This window comes from Entelurus aequoreus, linkage group LG14 (genome assembly GCF_033978785.1).
Source record: "Entelurus aequoreus isolate RoL-2023_Sb linkage group LG14, RoL_Eaeq_v1.1, whole genome shotgun sequence".
NCBI classification, from domain to species: Eukaryota; Metazoa; Chordata; class Actinopteri; order Syngnathiformes; family Syngnathidae; genus Entelurus; species Entelurus aequoreus.
The window spans coordinates 64,157,983-64,181,423 of record NC_084744.1 but is presented as its reverse complement, the minus strand read 5'-3'; the positions used below and the strand labels follow the sequence as shown (position 1 = coordinate 64,181,423).

At 38.6% G+C, this 23,441-nt stretch overlaps 1 protein-coding gene and 1 long non-coding RNA gene across 3 annotated transcripts in view; one reads left to right on the top strand and one right to left on the bottom strand.

Moving 5' to 3' along the window:
- Positions 1 to 23,441, top strand: part of rem2 (RAS (RAD and GEM)-like GTP binding 2) — a 114,329-nt gene that overhangs the window by 64,936 nt on the left and 25,952 nt on the right. For both annotated transcript variants that reach the window (XR_009828716.1, XM_062070432.1), the window contains exon 4: positions 20,259 to 20,436. Coding sequence is in view for 1 of the 2 variants with exons in the window: in XM_062070432.1 (XP_061926416.1) it covers positions 20,259 to 20,436 (178 nt within the window). In the remaining variant the exon portion in view is untranslated. The remainder of the gene's footprint in view (positions 1 to 20,258; positions 20,437 to 23,441) is intronic.
- LOC133665193 (uncharacterized) lies at positions 2,708 to 21,649 on the bottom strand. Its single transcript, XR_009828717.1, has 6 exons — positions 20,262 to 21,649; positions 18,717 to 18,814; positions 18,429 to 18,563; positions 3,384 to 3,440; positions 3,041 to 3,185; positions 2,708 to 2,838 (listed from the first exon to the last, which is right to left on the bottom strand). It is a non-coding gene; the product is annotated as an uncharacterized LOC133665193 (long non-coding RNA).

Genomic DNA, 23,441 nt, shown 5'->3' with positions numbered 1-23,441 from the left:
CCCAAACAAGTACAAATATCCCCGCAATGCCATGATTTATGCAGACAGCAAACACACAACAGCAGGCACCAACATGTAAGGAAATGTGGATTTGCATAATAAGGCCCCTTTAATTATTTCCACTTCCCGTTAGTTGATTTCTTCTCTCACTTAGCGCTAATTCCATGTGTTATTCTGTGCGTGCAGAATCCAAGGCTGGGGTATTAAGGCTGAAGCAACAGACTTTGGCCAGCATGAGGCTTGGAAACAATCCAGGGCCGTCATCCTGGGCCTCAATAATCCACCCATGCACGCTTTTTTTTTTTTTGGTGTGTGTCCTTTTGGTTAAAACGCTGTATAATAAATGTATAATCCCCCTGTGCAGATGCTGCACAGCCGCATGACAAGCCATCCTCCCCGGTCCCCACCAGGCGGGTTTTGTGTGCTCCGCGATGGCATGGCAACATGCACACGCATCTTGTTGACACAGGCCGGGTCCGTCGTGCGTGACGTGACGCTTCACGTCCGAGATCTCGGCCGCCGGGGGTTTTATTCCCCGAGGCCAGCGTCTCAACTACAGTCCTGGTCAAAAGTGTACGTACAACTTGTAAAGAACAAAACGTATGTATACTTTTGACCCAGCACATTTGCTCACATTTTCAGTAGAGCCATAATAAATTCATAAAAGAAGCAAACTTCATGAAGGTTTTTTGTGACCAATCACAAAAAAATAAGAGTTATAGAAATGATTGGAAAGTCAAGACAGCCATGACATGATGTTCTTTACAAGTGTATGTACACTTTTGACCACCACTGTGCCGACAGACCACACCGTGGACTAGAATGGAGGTCAGCCAGGCGCTGGGGTGCTTCTGACGTCAGGCGGGTTTAAATAAGTCATCTGTGAGCTTAAAATAGCAACCAGTGAGTGCCTGGCCTTGACCCAGACAGACCATGATGTCCTCTGCATGCAGATTACCTTTACTTATGTGATGTCCTTACCTAACAGCAAGGTTCCACCCTTGTGGACCCTTTATTGCCTTTGAAAATACAGATATTTTGGTACCGGTACAGAAATTGTATTTTTGGACCACAAAAAGTGTCATTATTGTCTTTATTTTAACAAAAAATTTTAGGGTACATGAAACATATGTTTATTATTGTAATTTAGTCCTTAAATAAAATAGTGAACATACTACACAACTTGTCTTTTAGTAGTAAGTAGACAAACAAAGACTCCTAATTAGTCTGCTTAATTTCAGAAAAAGTCCTAATTTAGTACAATTTTGTCGTAAACTAGACGTCGCTCCACCACCCAGTGCCTAGAACCACTGCTGTTTCCACACAGCTCCCGTCTCTAGGTGTTGTTATCGCCTTCCTGGTTCTGTTGTGTAATATTTACTGTTCACTTAGAGTCCATTTGACATATAGAAAAAAATCCAGACTTTTTGACACTTGGAAAAATTCCCGACTTTTTGACGTTTAGAAAAAAATCAAGAATTTTTGACCAAAAAAATTCCGACTTTTTGACACTTGGAAAAATTCCCAATTTTCTGACACTTACAAAAAATCCCGACTTTTTGACAAAAAATACCGATTTTTTGACATTTAGAAAAAATCCCGACTTTTTGACACAAAAAAATCCCAACTCTTTTACGTTTAGAAAAAAATCCAGACTTTTTGACAAAAAATGTCCGACTTTTTGACACTTGGAAAAAATCTTGACTTTTTGACACTTAGAAAAATTCCCGACTTTTTGACGTTTAGAAAAAAATCCCGACTTTTTGACCAAAAAAATTCCCAACTTTCTGACACTTACAAAAAATCCAGACTTTTTGACAAAAAAAATCCCGATTTTTTGTCACCCTAGAAAAAATCCCGACTTTTTGACAATAAAAATCCCAAATTTTTGACGTTTACAAAAAAATCCCGACTTTTTGACAAAAAATGTCAGACTTTTTGACACTTAAAAAAAATCTTGACTTTTTGACAAAAATGTTTTCGACTTTTTGACACTTAAAAAAAATCCCGACTTTTTGACACAGAAAAAATCCGGTCTTTTTGACGTTTAGAAAAAGATCCCGACTTTTTGACGTTTAGAAAAAGATCCCGACTTTTTGACACTTAGAAAAAATCTCGACTTTTTGACACTTAAAAAAAATCTCGACTTTTTGACAAAAAAATCCCAATTTTTTGACACTTGAAAAAAATCCCGATATTTTTGACGTTTAGAAAAAAATCCCAACTTTTTGACAAAAAATTTCCGACTTTTTGACACTTAGAAAAGCCATCCATTTTTCTACCGCTTGTCCCTTTTGGGGTGGCCAGAGCCTATCCCCAGAAGCTATTATACATCATCATATTGTTTTAGCCTCCACCGGGAGGTTTGACGTCCTCCACTTCTGTGTTCTGACTGAGTGGGTGAATTCAATTTACCATTTTTGTGCTACCGCTTCAATTTATTTGATTTGTTTTGGTGATTTTTTAGTCAGGCAAACCTCAACAAAGGCAGTTTTCCAATATTCTTTTTAGCCACTCTTTACGTGTTTTGTTTAATCAACAGTTAAAGCACATATAGTGTAGTTTCCGGAATATAGAGCGCACTGGTATATAAGCCGCACCCACTAAATGTTGGGGAAAAAATATATATTTTACATGTGTTAGCCGCACCGGACTATAAGCTGCGGATATATACGTCGTGGAATGAGTTATTTACACTGAAATATTCTGTAAATGTTTATTTACATACCTTAATTATTTCCAAACGGTGTCTGTAACAAGGCAGTAAAATGGCTGACCAAACAAAACAGAAGTCATCGTCTCCAGACTCCAAGGTAACGTGTTGGTGAATTTACAAAACTGAAACAATACAAAAAGAATGCCATTGTAAGTTAATAATACTAACACAGACAAACGTGTTATCATATTAGCTAATGCTAACGACGTTAGCTTCATTACATTACTATAGCACGTACAAATATGCATGAAAACACTCCTACAGACATCACACATGGGACGCTTTAGTAAGTAAGAGTTGTTGTAGTTATATTGCAAAACTTACAAACGTTGCTTGGAGTGATGAATGAAGAATCCATACGAGTAGAAACGCTATGGACGGCTAGAAGACACTAGCTGTGGAAGCTAGCTGTACAATCAGCTAAACAGACTCAATAACTCCACGGTGACGTTTTGGTGATTTTACAAACCTGAAACCATACAAGAAGAAGTAGGTTAATAACACTAATGCAGACACTTGTAAATGTATTAGCATATTAGCTAATGCTAACGACGTTAGCGTCATTACATTACTATAGCACGTACAAATATGCATGAAAACACTCCTACGGACATCACACATGTGACGGTTTATAATTTTAGAATTTAAGTTACATTGTAAAACTTACAAACATTGCTTGGAGTGACAAATGAAGAATCTGTACGAGTAGAACCGCTATGGATGGCTAGAAGACAAAATGTCAGACTAAAAGCAGAGTCCAAACTGGAGGGCAATGCAGCACCTGCTAAAGATGGCGGCGTAGCACAAACAATAACACAACTATTCAGTGTCAGCGGGGAAAAAAAGCCCCAAATTAACCGCACCGTTTTATAGGCCGCAGGGTACAAAGCGTAGGAAAAAAGTAGCAGCTTAAGGGCCGGAATTTACAGTCAAATCATGCTTTTATTGTCTGGTACTAAAAGTGATGGCGATGTTAAGTCGAGTTAGGTTAAACCCCACATCTGGAAGATTATGATTATTATTTTTCTTTCTTTTTTTTAAACAAATAATGCGTTTATCCCCTTTTGTTTTTATCCTCCCTTTCACAATAAAGGTCAACTGCCATGTCGGCAGGATTTACCACCAGTACAGCTGGTCACGTCAAAGAATGTGGGTCATGCACTCATCCTGGTGTATTTAGCAAGAAAGTGCTTATTTCCCATCCAGACCGGGGGTCTCAGAGGGGAACTGCACTTTTTTGGGGGAATTCTAAAATCATTCACAATCCCTTTGTAAGACAAAAACTATGTTTTTTAATTATGTATTCTAAGTCGTAAAACACGGCCAGTAAGAGGTGGCTAACCGCCAACAATATTCCATTTTACATCTCGTGACCCAAATATTAACCCAAGTATTAGCAATATTGTTATTACGACCTAAATATTAACCCGAGTATTAGTAATATTGTTATTACGAGTGCGGATGCAAACAAAACTAGCTAGCTTATGCTGCTATATTGACGTACTGAGCTGCTGCATCGCCTCTGAAAGTTAATTCTAGATTATAAATCATGCCTCTCACCTGGATAGTAGAAGGTTGTGGACGTAAACCGGGAAGTTGGTCAACTTTGACATCCAATTTAGACCCGTAAATGGCGAGAAAGACAGAAAAGGACGCCCGTTTTCTAATTGTCAAAAAATCGGAAATTTTTTGGTCAAAAAGTCTGGATTTTTTCTAAATGTCAAAAAGTCTGGATTTTTTCTAAATGTCAAAAAGTCTGGATTTTTTCTAAATGTCAAAAAGTATGAATTTTTTTTGGTCAAAAAGTCAGGATTTTTTCTAAATGTCAAAAAGTCTGGATTTTTTCTAAATGTCATAAAGTCTGGATTTTTTCCAAGTGTCAAAAAGTCTGGATTTTTTTGGGTCAAAAAGTCGGGATTTTTTTCTAAGTGTCAAAAAGTCGGAAATGTTTTTGTCAAAAAATTCTGGATTTTTTTCCTAAATGTCAAAAAGTCTGTATTTTTTTCTAAATGTCAAAAATTCTGGATTTTTTTTTAAGTGTCAAAATGGGATTTTTTTTTTTAGAGTCAAAAAATCTGGATTTTTTTTGTCAAAAAATTGGGATTTTTTTGTCAAAAAGTCGGGATTTTTTTCTAAGTGTCAAAAAGTCGGAATTTTTTTTCTAAGTGTCAAAAAGTCAGGATTTTTTTTTCTAAGGGTCAAAAAGTCGAAAATGTTTTCGTCAAAAAGTCTGGATTTATTTTAAGTGTCAAAAAGTCGGAATTGTTTTTGTCAAAAAGTCTGGATTTTTTTTCTAAGTGTCAAAAAGTCTGGATTTTTTTCTACATGTCAAAAAGTCTGGAATTGTTTTTTTTTTAAGTGACAGTCTAGAGTTTTTTGGTTAAAAATGTCTGGATTTTTTTGTCAAAAAATCTGGATTTTTTTGTCTGTCAAAAAGTCAGAAAAAGACGCCTGTTTTCGGCATTGTATGTATGTAATTCTTATCTAAACGGGACGATAAACACATTCCATTAATCGGCATCCCAGTGAGAGCAGACGTTGTACAGTAAGTGATTATATTATTATTTAATAAATCAATATCCTTTATTTAACAGGGTAAAAACTAATTGAGATTAAAATATATTTTCCAAGAGTGACCTGTTACAGAAATTCATATAAGAACAACAAAAAATTAAAAAGTAATTATTTACATATATTAGCATAAAAACAAGTACAATGCCCAATAGAAACACTTTCTCCATTCTTTAAAATGGCCTGAAATTCCCCCAAAGGGATCCTGGAGCCACATATCTGAAGGCTTTTTCCCCCCCAACATTTGTGTTGGCTCTAGGAACAAACATGCTAAGTATGTTCTAAGACCTTCAGCTGTGATTATGTCTGTAGTTTCTATACCTCCTTTAGCACTTAGCGTTACTGCTACATGGTGCTTAGAGTTTGTCGTTGAAGGGAAACGCGAACGCCCTGATGAAATAATTACGTCGCCATATGTTGTTATTATTATTATTATATGCTTAAAATGAGCAAAATATGTAAATATGACGTTACTACTTTACAGTCTTTATATATATACATATATATATATATATATTTATTAATTTTTTGGTTCAACTTTCCATCTGTTAATTAGATTGTGCAGGTTATTTATAGACAGCGCTCTTGAAGGTGCTACTGAGGGGGGTTTAGTTGTCCAGTGGAGCAGATGGCCTGTAGTACTACATTATATTCCCTCAGGGGAGTCTTTTGGCCCCAGCAATAGTAGTACTACATTATATTCCCTCAGGGGAGTCTTTTGGCCCCAGAAGTAGTAGTACTACATTATATTCCCTCAGGGGAGTATTTTGGCCCCAGCAGAGAAAAATAAGTCTGCATTCCATCCGTGCTAAGCTTGGTCATCCTATTATAAGATCTGAAGTGGGCCAGCAGAGCAGGAGACTCCTTTGTGGCCCCTCCTTACCTCCCCCCCTCATCTGGCTTCTTCTTCACCGCCATTAGGTTTTTATTGATGGAGCTGCTTTTCTATCAGTTCTACCTGACGATCAAACAAAAATAGCGTCTTGCAAGAGCCGAGTGCGTGTTTGTTTTTGTTGTTTGCTTGGAAGTCACGTCACTCATATTAAGTGTCAAAAAGTTGGGAATTTTTTTGGCAAAAAGTCTGGATTTTTTTCTAAGTGTCAAAAAGTCGCACTTTTTTTTTTGTCAAAGTCAGGAAATGTTAAAAAGTGATGATTTTTTTCCAGTGTCAAAAAGTCGGAAATTTTTTTGTCAAAAAGTTAGGATTTTTTCTAAGTGTCAAAAAGTCGTGATTGTTTCTAAGTGCCAAAAAAATCTGAATTTTTTTTGTCCAAAAGTCTGTTTTTTTTTTCTAAATGTCAAAAAGTCTAGATTTTTTTGGTCAAAAAGTCTGGATTTTTTCTAAGTGTCAATAAATCTGGATTTTTTTCTAATTGTCAAAAAGTCGGACATTTTTTCATCAAAAAGTCAGGATTTTTTCTAAGTGTCAAAAAGTCGGACATTTTTTTCTCAAAAGGTCTGGATTTTTTTTTAAGTGTCAAAATGTCTGGATTTTTTTCTCAGTGTAAAAAAGTCTAAACATTTTTTGTCAAAAAATTCGGAATTTTTGAACTGTCAAAAAGTCTGACATTTTTTTGTCAAAAAAATCGGGATTCTTTTTGTAAAAAAAAATTGGGATTTTTTTTCCAAGTGTCAAAAAGTCGGAAATGTTTTGGTCAAAAAGTCTGGATTTTTTCTAAGTGTCAAAAGGTCTGGAATTGTTTTGGCAAAAAGTCTGGATTTTTTCTAAGTGTCAAAAAGTCGCACATTTTTTTTTGTCAAAGTCAGGATTTTTTCTAAATGTCAAAAAGTCAGGATTTTTTCCAGTGTCAAAAAGTCTGAATTTTTTTTGTCAAAAAGTTAGGATTTTTTCTAAGTGTCAAAAAGTCGTGATTGTTTCTAAGTGCCAAAAAAATCTGAATTTTTTTTGTCCAAAAGTCTGGATTTTTTTTTTAAATGTCAAAAAGTCTAGATTTTTTTGGTCAAAAAGTCTGGATTTTTTCTAAGTGTCAGTAAATCAGGATTTTTTTCTAATTGTCAAAAAGTCTGACATTTTTTAATCAAAAAGTCAGGATTTTTTCTAAGTGTCAAAAAGTCGTGATTGTTTCTAAGTGCCAAAAAAATCTGAATTGTTTTTGTCCAAAAGTCGGGATTTTTTTTTAAATGTCAAAAAGTCTAGATTTTTTTGGTCAAAAAGTCTGGATTTTTTCTAAGTGTCAGTAAATCAGGATTTTTTTCTAACTGTCAAAAAGTCTGACATTTTTTAATCAAAAAGTCAGGATTTTTTTCTAAGTGTCAAAAAGTCGGAAATGTTTTTCTCAAAAGGTCAGGATTTTTTCTAAGTGTCAAAAAGTCGGACATTTTTTTCTCAAAAGGTCTGGATTTTTTTCTAAGTGTCAAAATGTCTGGATTTTTTTCTCAGTGTCAAAAAGTCTGGATTTTTTTCAAGTGTAAAAAAGTCTAAACATTTTTTGTCAAAAAATTCGGAATTTTTGAAGTGTCAAAAAGTCGGAATTTTTTTTATCGAAAAATCTGGATTTTTTTTCTAAATGTTAAAAAGTCCGAAATTGTTTGGTCAAAAAGTCGGGATTTTTTTCTAAATGTCAAAAAGTCGGTAATTTTGGGGTCAAAAAGTCGGGATTTTTTTGTAAGTGTCAAAAAGTCGGAAATGTTTTTGTCAAAAAGTCTGGATTTTTTTCCAAGTGTCAAAAAGTCAGGATTTTTTTCGTCAAAAATTCTGGATTTTTTTCTAAATGTCAAAAAATTGGGATTTTTTTTCTCAGTTTTGGATTTTTTTTAAGTGTCAAAAAGTCTGGATTTTTTCTAAATGTCAAAAAGTCTGACCTTTTTTCAAAGTGTCAAAAAGTTGTGATTTTTTCAAAGTGTCAAAAAGTCGTGATTTTTTTGGTAAAAAAATTGGGATTTTTTCTAAGTGTCAAAAAATCTAAACTTTTTTCTAAGTGTTAAAAAATCTGGATTTTTTTTCTAAGTGTCAAAACGTTAACTTTAATTATGTTTCGAATGGAAATATGCGTAGCATTCACTTGTAGGACCAAACCAAACAACATTCCCTAATCATGGTGAAAAAAAACCCCTGAACTTTGTGGACATTATAAAAAACGCTCATGCACAGTAAAAAAATATATATTTAGTTTTTAGATCAAAATGTGTCCATTCTCCCATTTCTGTCTACACACTGTCTGCTTGTAAGTACTCTGTGTGTGTGCGCTGCCGAACATGCTCCTCTGCTCGTAAAACCAGCAATGTCACCACGTGACGACGACGCGCCATCATGCCCGTAAAAATAAATGGGGAACCGGTACTTTTCAAACAGAGTACAGTACCGTTTTTGATTCATTAGTACCGTGATACTATACTAGTACCGGTATACCATACAACCCTACTACGAGTACACCCTATTTCACAGACGTGGTGATTGGATGTGAGTAAGTCAGGAGGAGAAGTCACACTGATATGCAAATGGGGTCTGATCAGTGATTCACTGTCAGAGTGTGGGCGCCAGGGCATCACTTTAAAACCTGTTTTGTCACGTAGACTCCAGGAAACCAAATGAATCCTCCAGGAAACCAAATGAATCTTCCACTTTTGACACGTCCACATTTGAGGCGCTGAGGCGCCACAGTGCAGCTTTTTCCTTCCACCTTATAAAAAAACCCAAAAACGTCCGATTTCAAAACCTCCAATTGTAGGTTTTTGCCTATGTTGACGTTTTTAGCACTTCCATAACGAGTCTACTGACAGATTAGGTGCAAACTAGGCTTGTACCGTATACTGGTACTAGTACCGCCGTACTAATGAATTATATTCGATACTATACCGCCTCTAAAAAGTACCGCTTCTTTTATTTTTGTTTTGTTTTTGTTTTTAACAGGCATGCCGTCGTCACGTGGTGACATTGCTGGTTTTACCAGCAGAGGAGCATGTTCGGCAGCGCACACACACAGAGTACTTACAAGCAGACACAGTGTGTAGACAGAAAAGGGAGAACGGACGCATTTTGGTGTAAAAGTAAAGATAAAGGTGAAGTTATACCACTCAAACACCCTCCATGGCGACAAATAAAGTATGTTTCTTACAAGTATAATTATCACTGGAGGACGAGGAATAGCTAAACATGCTTCACTACACACCGTAGGAGGATACAATAGTTTACAATGTAAACAAACAAACACCTGACATCCACTGTAATGATACCAAGTACAGGAGCGTATCTAGTCGATACTACTATGATTACATCAATATTTTTTAAACACCTGACATCCACTGTAATGATACCAAGTACAGGAGCGTATCTAGTCGATACTACTATGATTACATCAATATTTTTTAAATTTACTATTTTTGTTTTTTAAAATGTATATTATGTTTATAAAGTCAGTAAATACGTCCCTGGACACATGAGGACTTTGAATATGACCAATGTATGATCCTGTAACTACTTGGTATCGCATCGATACCTAAATGTGTGGTATCATCCAAAACTAATGTCAAATATCAAAGAAGAGAAGAATAAGTGATTATTACATTTTAACAGAAGTGTAGATAGAACATGTTAAAACAGAAAATAAGCAGATATTAACAGTAAATGAACAGGTGGATTAATAATGCATTTTTACAGTTTGTCCCTCATAATGTAGACAAAATAATAGGTAGATAAATGACACAATAGTTGCAAGTAATATCGCGTGCAGCTGATGGATTCATTTAAAAAATAATAAAAAATAGTCCAACAAGTGTCACAGGGACATTCCAGGCTGTAGCCCTTGGCAACAATTTCCAATCAAAAATATGATTATTTATTCATAAGAGTAATTCAGAGCGGCAGTGGTAAATGTGGGTTTGCATATAAATCAGGCCTCACCACTTGGACTGTGAACTGTGGACTGCAGATATGACACCATATGAAACATTAGCATGAATAGGGACAAGCGGTAGAAAATGGATGGATGGATGGACAATAATAAACTAGAAGAATGTGAATGCACCAATGCTGAAGTTGAAGTGAAATGCCGACAGAATGTAGTAAGAATGGTTTGAATGTTGAAGAAGTTTGAATTTCCAGGAAAACCGTGATTATGTTTGGAACTTGGGAAAGTGTTAGTTTGAAATTCCAGGATGAGTGGAATGTGTTGATGTTGGAATGGTTTGAATAGGTTGAAAAATGTGGGAATTGTTCAACTTGGAAAAATGTCCCATTCATTTCAATGGGAACTTCCTGGAAATTTGGGGAAAAGCGGGATTTTTGGAAAATGATTAGGAGCATGAATGTCCTGAATGAGCTGAGTTGGTTGGTGTTGGAATTGTTTAAATCGGGCAAGAAATGTTGAAGTAGTAAATGGTATTAGGGAATTTCGGGTAAATCTGGAATTTTTTTGAACTTGGAAAAAGGGTAGTTTGAATTTCCAGAATGGTTTGAATGGGTTGAAAAATGTGGGAATTGTGGAAGTTTGAAGAATGTCCCATTCACTTCAATGGGAGTTTTAAAAAAATTTGGGAATTTTGGGAAAAGCGGGAATTTTTTGGAAAATGGTAAAAAAAACAAAAACATGAATGGTCTGAATGAGTTGAAATGGTTGGTGTTGAAATTTTCCAAATTCGTCAAAAAAGGTTGAAGTAGTAACATGTTGAATTGATTACGGAATTCCTGGAATTTCGGAAAAACAGGGAATTTTTCCAGTTCAATAAACAACTTTGTTATTTTTTTTGTCCTGATTAAGAGGAATGTTTTTGACGGTGGAACGGTTGAAATGCGTTGAAAAATGTGGAAGGAGTAGTCGCCAGAAAAAAAGGTGGAAATAGGGCTCTGGAAAACTAGGAATTCTGGAAAATACTGGAATATTTTTTAACTTGGAAAAGGGGAAGTTTGAATTTCCAGGATGGTGGAATGTGTTGAAGGTAGAATGGTTTGAATAGGTTGAAAAATGTGGGAATTGTGCAACTTGGAAACATGTCCTATTCATTTAATGGGAACCTCCTGGAAATTTGGGAATTTTTGGAAAAGCAGTATTTTTTTAAAATTAATAGGAGCATGAATGTCCTAAATGAGCTGAATTGGTTGCTGTTGGAATTGTTTAAATCGGGCAAGAAATGTTGAAGTAGTAAATGGTATTGGGGAGTTTCGGGAAAATCTGGAATTTTTTTAAACTTGGAAAAAGGGTAGTTTGAATTTCCAGAATGGTGGAATGTGTTGAAGGTGAAATGGTTTGAATGCGTTGAAGAATGTGGGAATTGTGCAACTTGGAAAAATGTCCCATTCATTTCGATGGGAATTTCCCAAAAAATTGGGAATTTCGGGAAAAGCGGGAATTTTCCTGAAAATGGTAAAAAAAAACTTGAATGGTATGAATGAGTTGAAATGGTTGGTGTTAACATTTTCCAAATTGGTCGAGAAATGTTGAAGTAGTAACATGTTGAATTGATTACGGAATTCCTGGAATTTCGGAAAAAAATGGAATTTTTCCATTTCAAAAAACAACTTAGTTTTTTTTGTCCTGATTAAGAGGAATGTTTTGACGGTGGAACGGTTGAAGTGGGTTGAAAAATGTGGAAGGAGTAGTCGCCAGAATAAAGGGTGGAAATAGGGCTCTGGAAAACCAGGAATTCTGGAAAATCCTGGAATTTTTTTGAACTTGGAAAAGGGGAAGTTTGAATTTCCAGAATAGTGGAATGTGTTGAAGGTGGAATGGGTTGAAGATTGTGGAAGTTTGAAGAATGTCCCATTCATTTCAATGGGAGTTTCCTAAAAATTTGGGGATTTCGGGAATTTTTTGGAAAACAGGGAATTTTTCCAGAGCAAAAAAACAACTACGTTTTTTGCCCTGATTAAGCCGAATGTTTTGATGGTGGAACGGTTGAAGTGGGTTGAAAAATGTGGAAGGAGTAGTCGCCAGAAAAACGGGTGGAAATAGGACATTGTAAAACCAGGAATTCTGGAAAATCCTGGAATTTTTTTGAACTTGGAAAAATGGGTAGTTTGAATTTCCAGGATGGTGGAATGTGTTGAAGGTGTTTGAATAGGTTGAAAAATGTGGAAATGGTGGAAGTTGGAAAAATGGCCAATTCATTTTGAATGGGAACAGTGTCCCGGAAAACATTGGAATTCTGGGAAATCTGGGAATTTTTTGGAATTCGTCAAGGGAACGCTTGCAATTCCCGAATAGGCTGAACAGTTTGAAGTTGGAACGCTTTGAATCGGGGTGAAAAATGTGGAAGGTAGAGCGCGCCACAATCAGGAGAATGATAATAATACTAATAAATAGATGCATTGTGGTGTAGAAAAGCATGTGTGAATGTTTGCAGCATTCACACAATAATAAACTATGTGATTACAGTCAATGAGCTGCAGAAAAGGTGACGTGTGTAAGTGAATGGTGGTGGTGGTTATTGCAGCTTTGAGGCGTGCTCTCTTTGTGCTGGGGGGAGTCGCTAGTGACAGATGGTCTGCTCTCGGCGCTCAGAGAGAAACTGCTTCATTAAGAGAAGAAAACAAGTTGGCACTTGTAGTGGAGCGCTGCATCGCACTCTCGCTCTTTGTTTCCATGAAAGGGTGACAGGTGGCTTCCCGGCCAAACTCATCCCCTCTGGTGCTCCGGCAAACAGATTGCACGGCCACGCCCCTTCAGGTCCCTGCTCCGGGGTCGGAGCTGAGACTACTTGGCCACTACACGGATGCTTTCCTGGGGCGTTGGGAGCTCTTGTATGGGGGAGTAATGTGCCTTAGTATGGGGGAGTAATGTGCCTTAGTATGGGGGAGTAATGTGCCTTGGTATGGGGGAGTAATGTGCCTTAGTATGGGGGAGTAAAGTGCCTTAGTATGGGGGAGTAATGTGTCTTAGTATGAGGGAGTAATGTGCCTTAGTATGGGGGAGTAAAGTGCCTTAGTATGGGGGAGTAATGTGCTTTGGTATGGGGGAGTAATGTGCCTTGGTATGGGGGAGTAATGTGACTTGGTATGGGGGAGTAATGTGCCTTGGTATGGGGGAGTAATGTGCCTTAGTATGGGGGAGTAATGTGCCTTAGAATGGGGGAGTAATGTGCCTTAGAATGGGGGAGTAATGTGCCTTAGTATGGGGGAGTAATGTGCCTTAGTATGGGGGAGTAATGTGCCTTAGAATGGGGGAGTAATGTGCCTTAGAATGGGGGAGTAATGTGCCTTAGTATGTGGGAGTAATGTGCCTTAGAATGGGGGAGTAATGTGCCTTAGTATGGGAGAGTAATGTGACTTAGTATGGGGGAGTAATGTGCCTTAGTATGAGGGAGTAATGTGCCTTAGAATGGGGGAGTAATGTGCATTAGAATGGGGGAGTAATGTGCCTTAGTATGGGGGAGTAATGTGACTTAGTATGGGGGAGTAATGTGCCTTAGAATGGGGGAGTAATGTGCCTTAGTATGGGGGAGTAATGTGACTTAGTATGGGGGAGTAATGTGACTTAGTATGGGGGAGTAATGTGACTTAGTATGGGGGAGTAATGTGCCTTAGTATGGGGGAGTAATGTGCCTTAGAATGGGGGAGTAATGTGCCTTAGAATGGGGGAGTAATGTGTCTTAGTATGGGGGAGTAATGTGACTTAGTATGGGGGAGTAATGTGCCTTAGTATGGGGGAGTAATGTGCCTTAGAATGGGGGAGTAATGTGACTTGGTATGGGGGAGTAATGTGCCTTGGTATGGGGGAGTAATGTGCCTTAGTATGGGGGAGTAATGTGCCTTGGTATGGGGGAGTAATGTGCCTTGGTATGGGGGAGTAATGTGCCTTAGTATGGGGGAGTAATGTGACTTAGTATGGGGGAGTAATGTGCCTTAGAATGGGGGAGTAATGTGCCTTAGAATGGGGGAGTAATGTGTCTTAGTATGGGGGAGTAATGTGCCTTAGAATGGGGGAGTAATGTGCCTTAGAATGGGGGAGTAATGTGCCTTAGTATGGGGGAGTAATGTGACTTAGAATGGGGGAGTAATGTGACTTAGAATGGGGGAGTAATGTGCCTTGGTATGGGGGAGTAATGTGCCTTGGTATGGGGGAGTAATGTGCCTTAGTATGGGGGAGTAATGTGCTTTAGTATGGGGGAGTAATGTGCCTTAGTATGGGGGAGTAATGTGTCTTAGTATGGGGGAGTAATGTGCCTTAGTATGGGGGAGTAATGTGTCTTAGTATGAGGGAGTAATGTGCCTTAGTATGGGGGAGTAAAGTGCCTTAGTATGGGGGAGTAATGTGCTTTGGTATGGGGGAGTAATGTGCCTTGGTATGGGGGAGTAATGTGACTTGGTATGGGGGAGTAATGTGCCTTGGTATGGGGGAGTAATGTGACTTAGTATGGGGGAGTAATGTGCCTTAGAATGGGGGAGTAATGTGCCTTAGAATGGGGGAGTAATGTGCCTTAGTATGGGGGAGTAATGTGCCTTAGTATGGGGGAGTAATGTGCCTTAGAATGGGGGAGTAATGTGCCTTAGAATGGGGGAGTAATGTGCCTTAGTATGTGGGAGTAATGTGCCTTAGAATGGGGGAGTAATGTGCCTTAGTATGGGGGAGTAATGTGACTTAGTATGGGGGAGTAATGTGTCTTAGTATGGGGGAGTAATGTGCCTTAGTATGGGGGAGTAATGTGTCTTAGTATGAGGGAGTAATGTGTCTTAGTATGGGGGAGTAATGTGTCTTAGTATGGGGGAGTAATGTGCCTTAGTATGGGGGAGTAATGTGTCTTAGTATGAGGGAGTAATGTGCCTTAGTATGGGGGAGTAAAGTGCCTTAGTATGGGGGAGTAATGTGCTTTGGTATGGGGGAGTAATGTGCCTTGGTATGGGGGAGTAATGTGACTTAGTATGGGGGAGTAATGTGCCTTAGAATGGGGGAGTAATGTGCCTTAGAATGGGGGAGTAATGTGCCTTAGTATGGGGGAGTAATGTGCCTTAGTATGGGGGAGTAATGTGCCTTAGAATGGGGGAGTAATGTGCCTTAGAATGGGGGAGTAATGTGCCTTAGTATGTGGGAGTAATGTGCCTTAGAATGGGGGAGTAATGTGCCTTAGTATGGGAGAGTAATGTGACTTAGTATGGGGGAGTAATGTGCCTTAGTATGAGGGAGTAATGTGCCTTAGAATGGGGGAGTAATGTGCATTAGAATGGGGGAGTAATGTGCCTTAGTATGGGGGAGTAATGTGACTTAGTATGGGGGAGTAATGTGCCTTAGAATGGGGGAGTAATGTGCCTTAGTATGGGGGAGTAATGTGACTTAGTATGGGGGAGTAATGTGACTTAGTATGGGGGAGTAATGTGACTTAGTATGGGGGAGTAATGTGACTTAGTATGGGGGAGTAATGTGCCTTAGTATGGGGGAGTAATGTGCCTTAGAATGGGGGGGTAATGTGTCTTAGTATGGGGGAGTAATGTGACTTAGTATGGGGGAGTAATGTGCCTTAGTATGGGGGAGTAATGTGCCTTAGAATGGGGGAGTAATGTGACTTGGTATGGGGGAGTAATGTGCCTTGGTATGGGGGAGTAATGTGCCTTAGTATGGGGGAGTAATGTGCCTTGGTATGGGGGAGTAATGTGCCTTGGTATGGGGGAGTAATGTGCCTTGGTATGGGGGAGTAATGTGCCTTAGTATGGGGGAGTAATGTGACTTAGTATGGGGGAGTAATGTGCCTTAGAATGGGGGAGTAATGTGCCTTAGAATGGGGGAGTAATGTGTCTTAGTATGGGGGAGTAATGTGCCTTAGAATGGGGGAGTAATGTGCCTTAGAATGGGGGAGTAATGTGCCTTAGTATGGGGGAGTAATGTGACTTAGAATGGGGGAGTAATGTGACTTAGAATGGGGGAGTAATGTGCCTTGGTATGGGGGAGTAATGTGCCTTGGTATGGGGGAGTAATGTGCCTTAGTATGGGGGAGTAATGTGCTTTAGTATGGGGGAGTAATGTGCCTTAGTATGGGGGAGTAATGTGACTTGGTATAGGGGAGTAATGTGTCTTAGTATGGGGGAGTAATGTGCCTTAGAATGGGGGAGTAATGTGACTTGGTATGGGGGAGTAATGTGCCTTGGTATGGGGGAGTAATGTGCCTTAGTATGGGGGAGTAATGTGCCTTAGAATGGGGGAGTAATGTGCCTTAGAATGGGGGAGTAATGTGTCTTAGTATGGGGGAGTAATGTGCCTTAGAATGGGGGAGTAATGTGCCTTAGTATGGGGGAGTAATGTGACTTAGAATGGGGGAGTAATGTGCCTTGGTATGGGGGAGTAATGTGCCTTAGTATGGGGGAGTAATGTGCCTTAGTATGGGGGAGTAATGTGCTTTAGTATGGGGGAGTAATGTGCCTTAGTATGGGGGAGTAATGTGACTTGGTATGGGGGAGTAATGTGACTTAGTATGGGGGAGTAATGTGACTTAGTATGGGGGAGTAATGTGCCTTGGTATGGGGGAGTAATGTGTCTTAGGGACCTTATAGTGTACATAGACTTGTAAAGAACATCATGTCATGGCGGGCTTGAGTTTACAATCATTTCTACAACTCTTATGTTTTTGTGCTAGTGAAGTGAATTATATGTATAATATAGATATATATGATAGAGTGATTGGAGCATGGGTCTACTGAAAATGTGAGCAAATGTGCTGGGTCAAAAGTAGTGTGAATTAGTGAAGTGAATTATATTTATACAGCGCTTTTTCTCTAGCGACCTAAATCCCAACTTTTTCACCAAAAAAAAAATTCCGACTTTTTGACACTTAAAAAAAAAAATCCAGACTTTTTGACAAAAAAATTCCGACCCTTTGACACTTACAAAAAATTTCGACTTAAAAAAAAAAATTTCGTCAAAAAGTCTGGATTTTTTCCTAAGTGTCAAAAAGTCGAAAATGTTTTTGTCAAAAAGTCAGAATTTTTTCTACTTTTTGAGACTTAGAAAAAAAGCCAGATTTTTCCACAAAAAAATTTCCGATTTTTTGACACTTAGAAAAAATTTCCGATTTTTTGACACTTAGAAAAAATTTCCGATTTTTTGACACTTAGAAAAAATTTCCGATTTTTTGACACTTAGAAAAAATTTCCGATTTTTTGACACTTAGAAAAAATTTCCGATTTTTTGACACTTAGAAAACATTTCCGATTTTTTGACACTTAGAAAAAATCCAGATTTTTTGACAAAAAAATCATCCGACTTTTTGACACTTAGAAAAAATCCAGGTTTAAAAAAAAAATATATATTTGACTTTTTGACACTTAGAAAAAAAGCCAGATTTTTCCACAAAAAAATTTCCGATTTTTTGACACTTAGAAAAAATTTCCGATTTTTTGACACTTAGAAAAAATTTCCGATTTTTTGACACTTAGAAAAAAATCCAAAATTTTTTGACAAAAAAAATCATCCGACTTTTTGACACTTAGAAAAAATCCAGATTTAAAAAAAAAAAAAAAGTTCGACTTTTTGACACTTATAAAAAATCCTGACTTTTTGACACTTACAAAAAATCCTGACTTTTTGACACTTACAAAAAATCCAGACTTTTTCACAAAAATGTTTTAGACTTTTTGACACAAAAAAAAATCCAGATTTTTTGACAAAAAAATCTTCCGACTTTTTGACACTTAGAAAAAATCCAGGTTTAAAAAAAAAAAATATATTTGACTTTTTGACACTTAGAAAAAAAGCCAGATTTTTCCACAAAAAAATTTCCGATTTTTTGACACTTAGAAAAAATTTCCGATTTTTTGACACTTAGAAAAAATTTCCGATTTTTTGACACTTAGAAAAAAATCCAAAATTTTTTGACAAAAAAAATCATCCGACTTTTTGACACTTAGAAAAAATCCAGATTTAAAAAAAAAAAAAAGTTCGACTTTTTGACACTTATAAAAAATCCTGACTTTTTGACACTTACAAAAAATCCTGACTTTTTGACACTTACAAAAAATCCAGACTTTTTCACAAAAATGTTTTAGACTTTTTGACACAAAAAAAAATCCAGATTTTTTGACAAAAAAAATCCCGACTTAAATTTTTTTTTTTTTTTGACACTTAGAAAAAATCCTGAATTTTTCACCCACCAAATTTTAGGGACAAACATGTTTTTCCATGTATTAGCCACACCTGACTATAACCCGCAGATGTAAACGTTGTGAAATGAGTTATTTAAACAGAAATGATTATTTACATACCTTAATTGTTTAAAAACGGTGTCTGTAACACGGCAGTAAAACGGCTGATCAAGCAAAAGAGAAGTCATCGTCATGGACCCACGAGCTGCGGAAGCTTGCTCTCCAAACAGGGGACGTTTGGGTGAATTCAAAAAACTGAAAAAACACAAAAAGTCAATAATACCAACACAGATACTCGTAAAAATGCTAGCATATTAGCAAATTAGCATGATTATATTGTACAAATATGCATCAGACATGGGACAGTTCAGTAAGTAAGAATTGTTTTAGTTCTATTGTAAAACTTACAAAAGTTGCTCGGAGTGATGAATGGAGAATCCGTACGAGTAGAAACGCCATGGACGGCAAGAAGACGGGAAAGGCACTTCTACTTCCGGTTGAAGGCACTGAATGGAAGGATATTAGCATATTGGCTAATTATCATGCTTATATTTAGATAGCATGTAATAATAATAATAATAATAATAATACATTTTATTTGGTATAGCGCTTTTCAGAGTACTCAAAGACACTTTACAGGATAAAAAATTAAAATATAAAACAGTTCAAAGTAATAATATAAAATACAGGAAATATAAAAGCAGTACATTGTAAAATACATAACACTGGACATAGAAACGCCATGGACGGCAAGAAGACGGAAAGGCACTTCTACTTCCGGTTGAAGGCACTAAATGGAAAGACTCAAAAACTCTGCAGTGACATTTGGGTGCATTTACGAAACTGAAATGCCGTTGCAAGTTGATAGTACTAACACAGACACTCTTAAACGTGTTAGCATAGTAGCTAACGCTAACGAACTGGGCTTCATTACATTACGATAGTATATACAAATATGCATGAACACACTCCTACAGACATCACCATGGGACGGTTTAGTAAGTAAAAATGGTTTTAGTTATATTTTAAAACTTAAAAATGTTGCTCGGAGTGATAAATGAAGAATCCATACAAGTAGATACGCTATGGACAGCTGGAAGACGGAAGGTCCAACCGGTAGGAGGCCACGGGGAAGACCCAGGACACGTTGGGAAGACTATGTCTCCCGGCTGGCCTGGGAACGCCTCGGGATCCCCCGGGAGGAGCTGGAAGAAGAGGCTGGGGAGCGGGAAGTCTGGGCTTCTCTGCTTAGGCTGCTGCCCCCGCGACCTGACCTTGGATAAGCGGAAGAAGATGGATGGATATTGGGAATGTTTTGGTCCATACTAAAAAATACACTGAGACTACTATTCATAAATATGGTTGCTACTACAGAAATGAGCACACATGGAGTTGCATCACAGACTCTCAGACAAACACTATGATAAACAGGTCAGTCCTGTTAGGTGAGGCCCTTGATACACAACTCATTTGGTATGGCACCCTGCTGATATATGCCTACATAGAGTAGCTGAGTGAATCATGGCCATAAAGCAAGAACTTTAGTACTGGGAAAGTCCACCTTTCTGTTTCTGCTTGAAGCATTCTGGCTGATTGAACCCCTGTGACGGGGGAGCCGCGTCGGCATGTTAGTGGCCACTGCTAAAAGGGTCGTGAGATTGAAAGTGAAGCGTGACGTGCATTATCAAGTTGAACAAAGCGTCCTCTGCCTCGTGTCGCGCAACAGCGATAAAAGCTTCACCCGCCCGCCGCCCCTCCGTGGCAACGCAACACCACGACTTAAGTCAAGGGTGAACCTCCAATTAGTTGATTGCTTCCAAGGCACCTTAAGTTATGCGTCTTTGCAAAGTGATATTCCACCCGTATCTGTCTGTCACTGGATATCAGCACTTTGCGGCGTGTCGGGATGATTGCCTTTCTTTTGACTAATGCACGGGTGTGTGTTCACAGGACCTGTCCACGCTGAAGTGTGACGTGTGCGTCCTGGTCTTCTCCGTGACCGACAGGCGAAGTTTCCATCGCACCGCACAGCTCCGCCTCCTCCTCAGGGAGTCCCAGCCTCACATGCCAATCATCCTGGCGGGCAACAAGAGCGACCTCGTTCGCTCCCGTGAGATAAGTGCAGAGGGTAGGTACAGCAGATGGCGGTGCACCAGTCCTGCACACACACAAGCACATCCCTCCCACAAACAGAGATCATCCAATCCTGGTTTGGCCTGATATCTCACTTTGGCAGGCTTCTCCTGCTTTGTGTTAGTCCCTATGGGTTTGTGTTTCAGGAGATAGCGGTATTATAGGCAGGGACGTTGCGTCGTAAGCACATTTCTACAATTGACGAAACTCCTGTCAGAACAGTAAACAAGAGTGCCTCTGTGTCGTTCCTATATCTGCTATTTTCTTCATCGCTGAAACCCCTGAGCACTGGCTAATAAATAAACGCTGTTTGAATAAAAAAAAAAAACAAGGTCACAAGATCCTTAGAATATCGGTTCTAAAAGACTTCAGACTTAAAACCCTTCATAAGCCTCAAGCTGTGACTGCTGTGTCCTCTGACATGTCGTCTTAAATTGAATGACTATGAAGTCTCCCAAGTCTTTAGTATAGTTTTCGTTTTAGAATGTGACAACTGGTGACCAACATTCACCTTGTTAGCTTATTTTAAATTCATTAAATATACTTTCGTCCTTAAGTTCTGTCAGGGTCAAACACTGAGGACATTTATTAAACCAGACAAGAGGCAAGGAATCAAACAGACAGAATTCAATTTGGACTTAATATATTGAGGAGAGTTGCCTTTACACTGTACCCTTGAACAGTATCTTAGCACGCTCTCCCAATTGATTGTATGCCTCCTACTTTCATTTTGGACCTTCCCCGACCACATGGCCACCACGGCTGTTTCCAAAGGACAAAGGTTGCAAAAAGTTCACAGAAAAGGTCCGTTCAAAAAGAGTTCGTAAAACTGTTCAAAGAGTTCCATAAAAAAGTTCAAAAAGAGTTCGTAAAATACTTCAAAAAGAGTTCGTCTGGAAATTGGGCAGATCCTGTCATCTCTCCGCTTTGAAGTCCTTGGGCCAGAACAACATCCTTCTGTTGATTACCATACATGAGAGAAAACAGAAAACCCTTCATGTGGCTCTCCCCCTTACACAGTGGAGTGTTACCAGCATTCTTCTTGGTAGCTTTCAAAGACAGCTTTTGTCTTCTTACTTGACAGAACTCAATGTAACACAAAGATTTTTGTGATCATTTAGAAACAATTACTCCAACAAGTTCATCTCAGCCTTTAGAGGTACTGCAATCATGGTCAAAATTCTGTAGTCCCCTCCCTCTTTTTCCCTGACCGAATCCAGCTGGATGGACTGGGCTACTCCAAGGAACTTCAAACTTCCACTGCCTCTTACTAGGGACTGAAGTGCTGGGACCACAATAGCTGAATAGACAAGCGTTCTGTCAATAACCAATCTCTAACCAACACATTTTACACAGAAATTAGGCTATTTTCAGGAAGAAGTACGTCATACCTGCGTACAATATCACAACAAATGGTTATTGTCAGTACTATCAGAAAACAAAGACTAAAACCAACTACAACCAACGCTAGCAATGGTTATACTGCTGAAAATAAGTACAGCCCAAAGCTAAACAGGAGACATTTTACCAAGGTATGCCTAAAGGCTATTGTTTCAAACCTTTCAGATTGCCATATAACTTGGTACATGTAGTCCACAATATGCAAACACCAATGAGGAATTGTTTTATCATGTGATTTGGCTGTCTCTATACATTCCACATTGCCATGATGACCGCCGTGCTAATGTTGGAACTCATTCCCTCAGCGTATCAGCATATTGAGAAGGAAATATAGGCACTGACACCACTCATATCCACATAGGTGTTATTTGTCGAAAATATGTTTTGCCCTGTCAGTAGGATGACACATATTGCACCTACACAAGTGGCTAGCATACTACAGTAGCATGCTACATCTAGCATTGTTAGCAATTGCGTTTTGTTGGCATTTTTAAACAGTTTTTAAGGCAGAGCCCAAAAATCCTGAAATGGGCCTCAAACGCTGGGCAACAAATAACAGCCCTGTTCGTCATTTTTATAGTTTAGTCTTACCATGCGGTAACATTCCCCATTTTACAAATTGATCATTTTGAAAGAACTCGACTCATAAAAAAAACATTTGGACTCTAAATGAAAGTCACTATCATGACTAAAAGGTCTGCTGATAATCCGCATTGTCAATGAACAAACGTACCGCATCCCTTGCTATCGCACTACTTACCAAGGTCAAGTGCCTTCACAAACCTTGCTTTTAGCACTAATGTCTTAGTATTAAGAGTCAGTGGTGGTCGGAGCCAACTCCTAATTAATTACCTGTGATTACCAGCGGTGTCCAAACACCCTTGTACACAGTGTTTACTAGCTAGATATCTGGACAGCTAGAATATACGTTTGCACAATTCAAATAGAAATACAGTCCTGATAGAAAATCATACCTATCCTCCTAACGATAAGGAACACTCCTGGATTTAACATTGATCTTAAGAATCTATTTCTTCCTGTTTACAAGACTAATCCCAGTTGTTTAACTCCGCCTGGTAGCACAATTCGATTAGCTGTTGCTGGGAAGTGGCTATAAATCCCGTCCGTAGAAATTATTCAGCTCTTCTCTGCGATTATTGTTTCGACGTATCGCATTGGGGAAAACGGTACCAAGCTGAACCAATACGATTACATGCAAGTGTCAATTAGTACTGGAATCCTAATTGTTGGTACTAAAGCCAACACCACTGTGGCTTACCAGAGAGACGACAACATGAAACATTCTATGTGCAGTCTCAGCGAGGCAAGACCCTAGGGGACGTCTGCAGTCTCCAGGCTGTGGTAATAAAGTGAAACTGTATACAGGTTGAACCCTCTCAGCAGGTTTTTGTTCACAGCAGTGTTTACCCAGAGAAACCAGAATATCAACCTTTCTTTTAATTAAATCATTACTAATTGATTGGAATTTGGATCCCTGGCAGTGTAATGGTGGACCCTTCTGCCTTTTATGGCAGAGGGGCATGGGTTTGATTTCTGGGATAAAGGGCATCCGGCGTACACAATTAAGCTAAAACCATT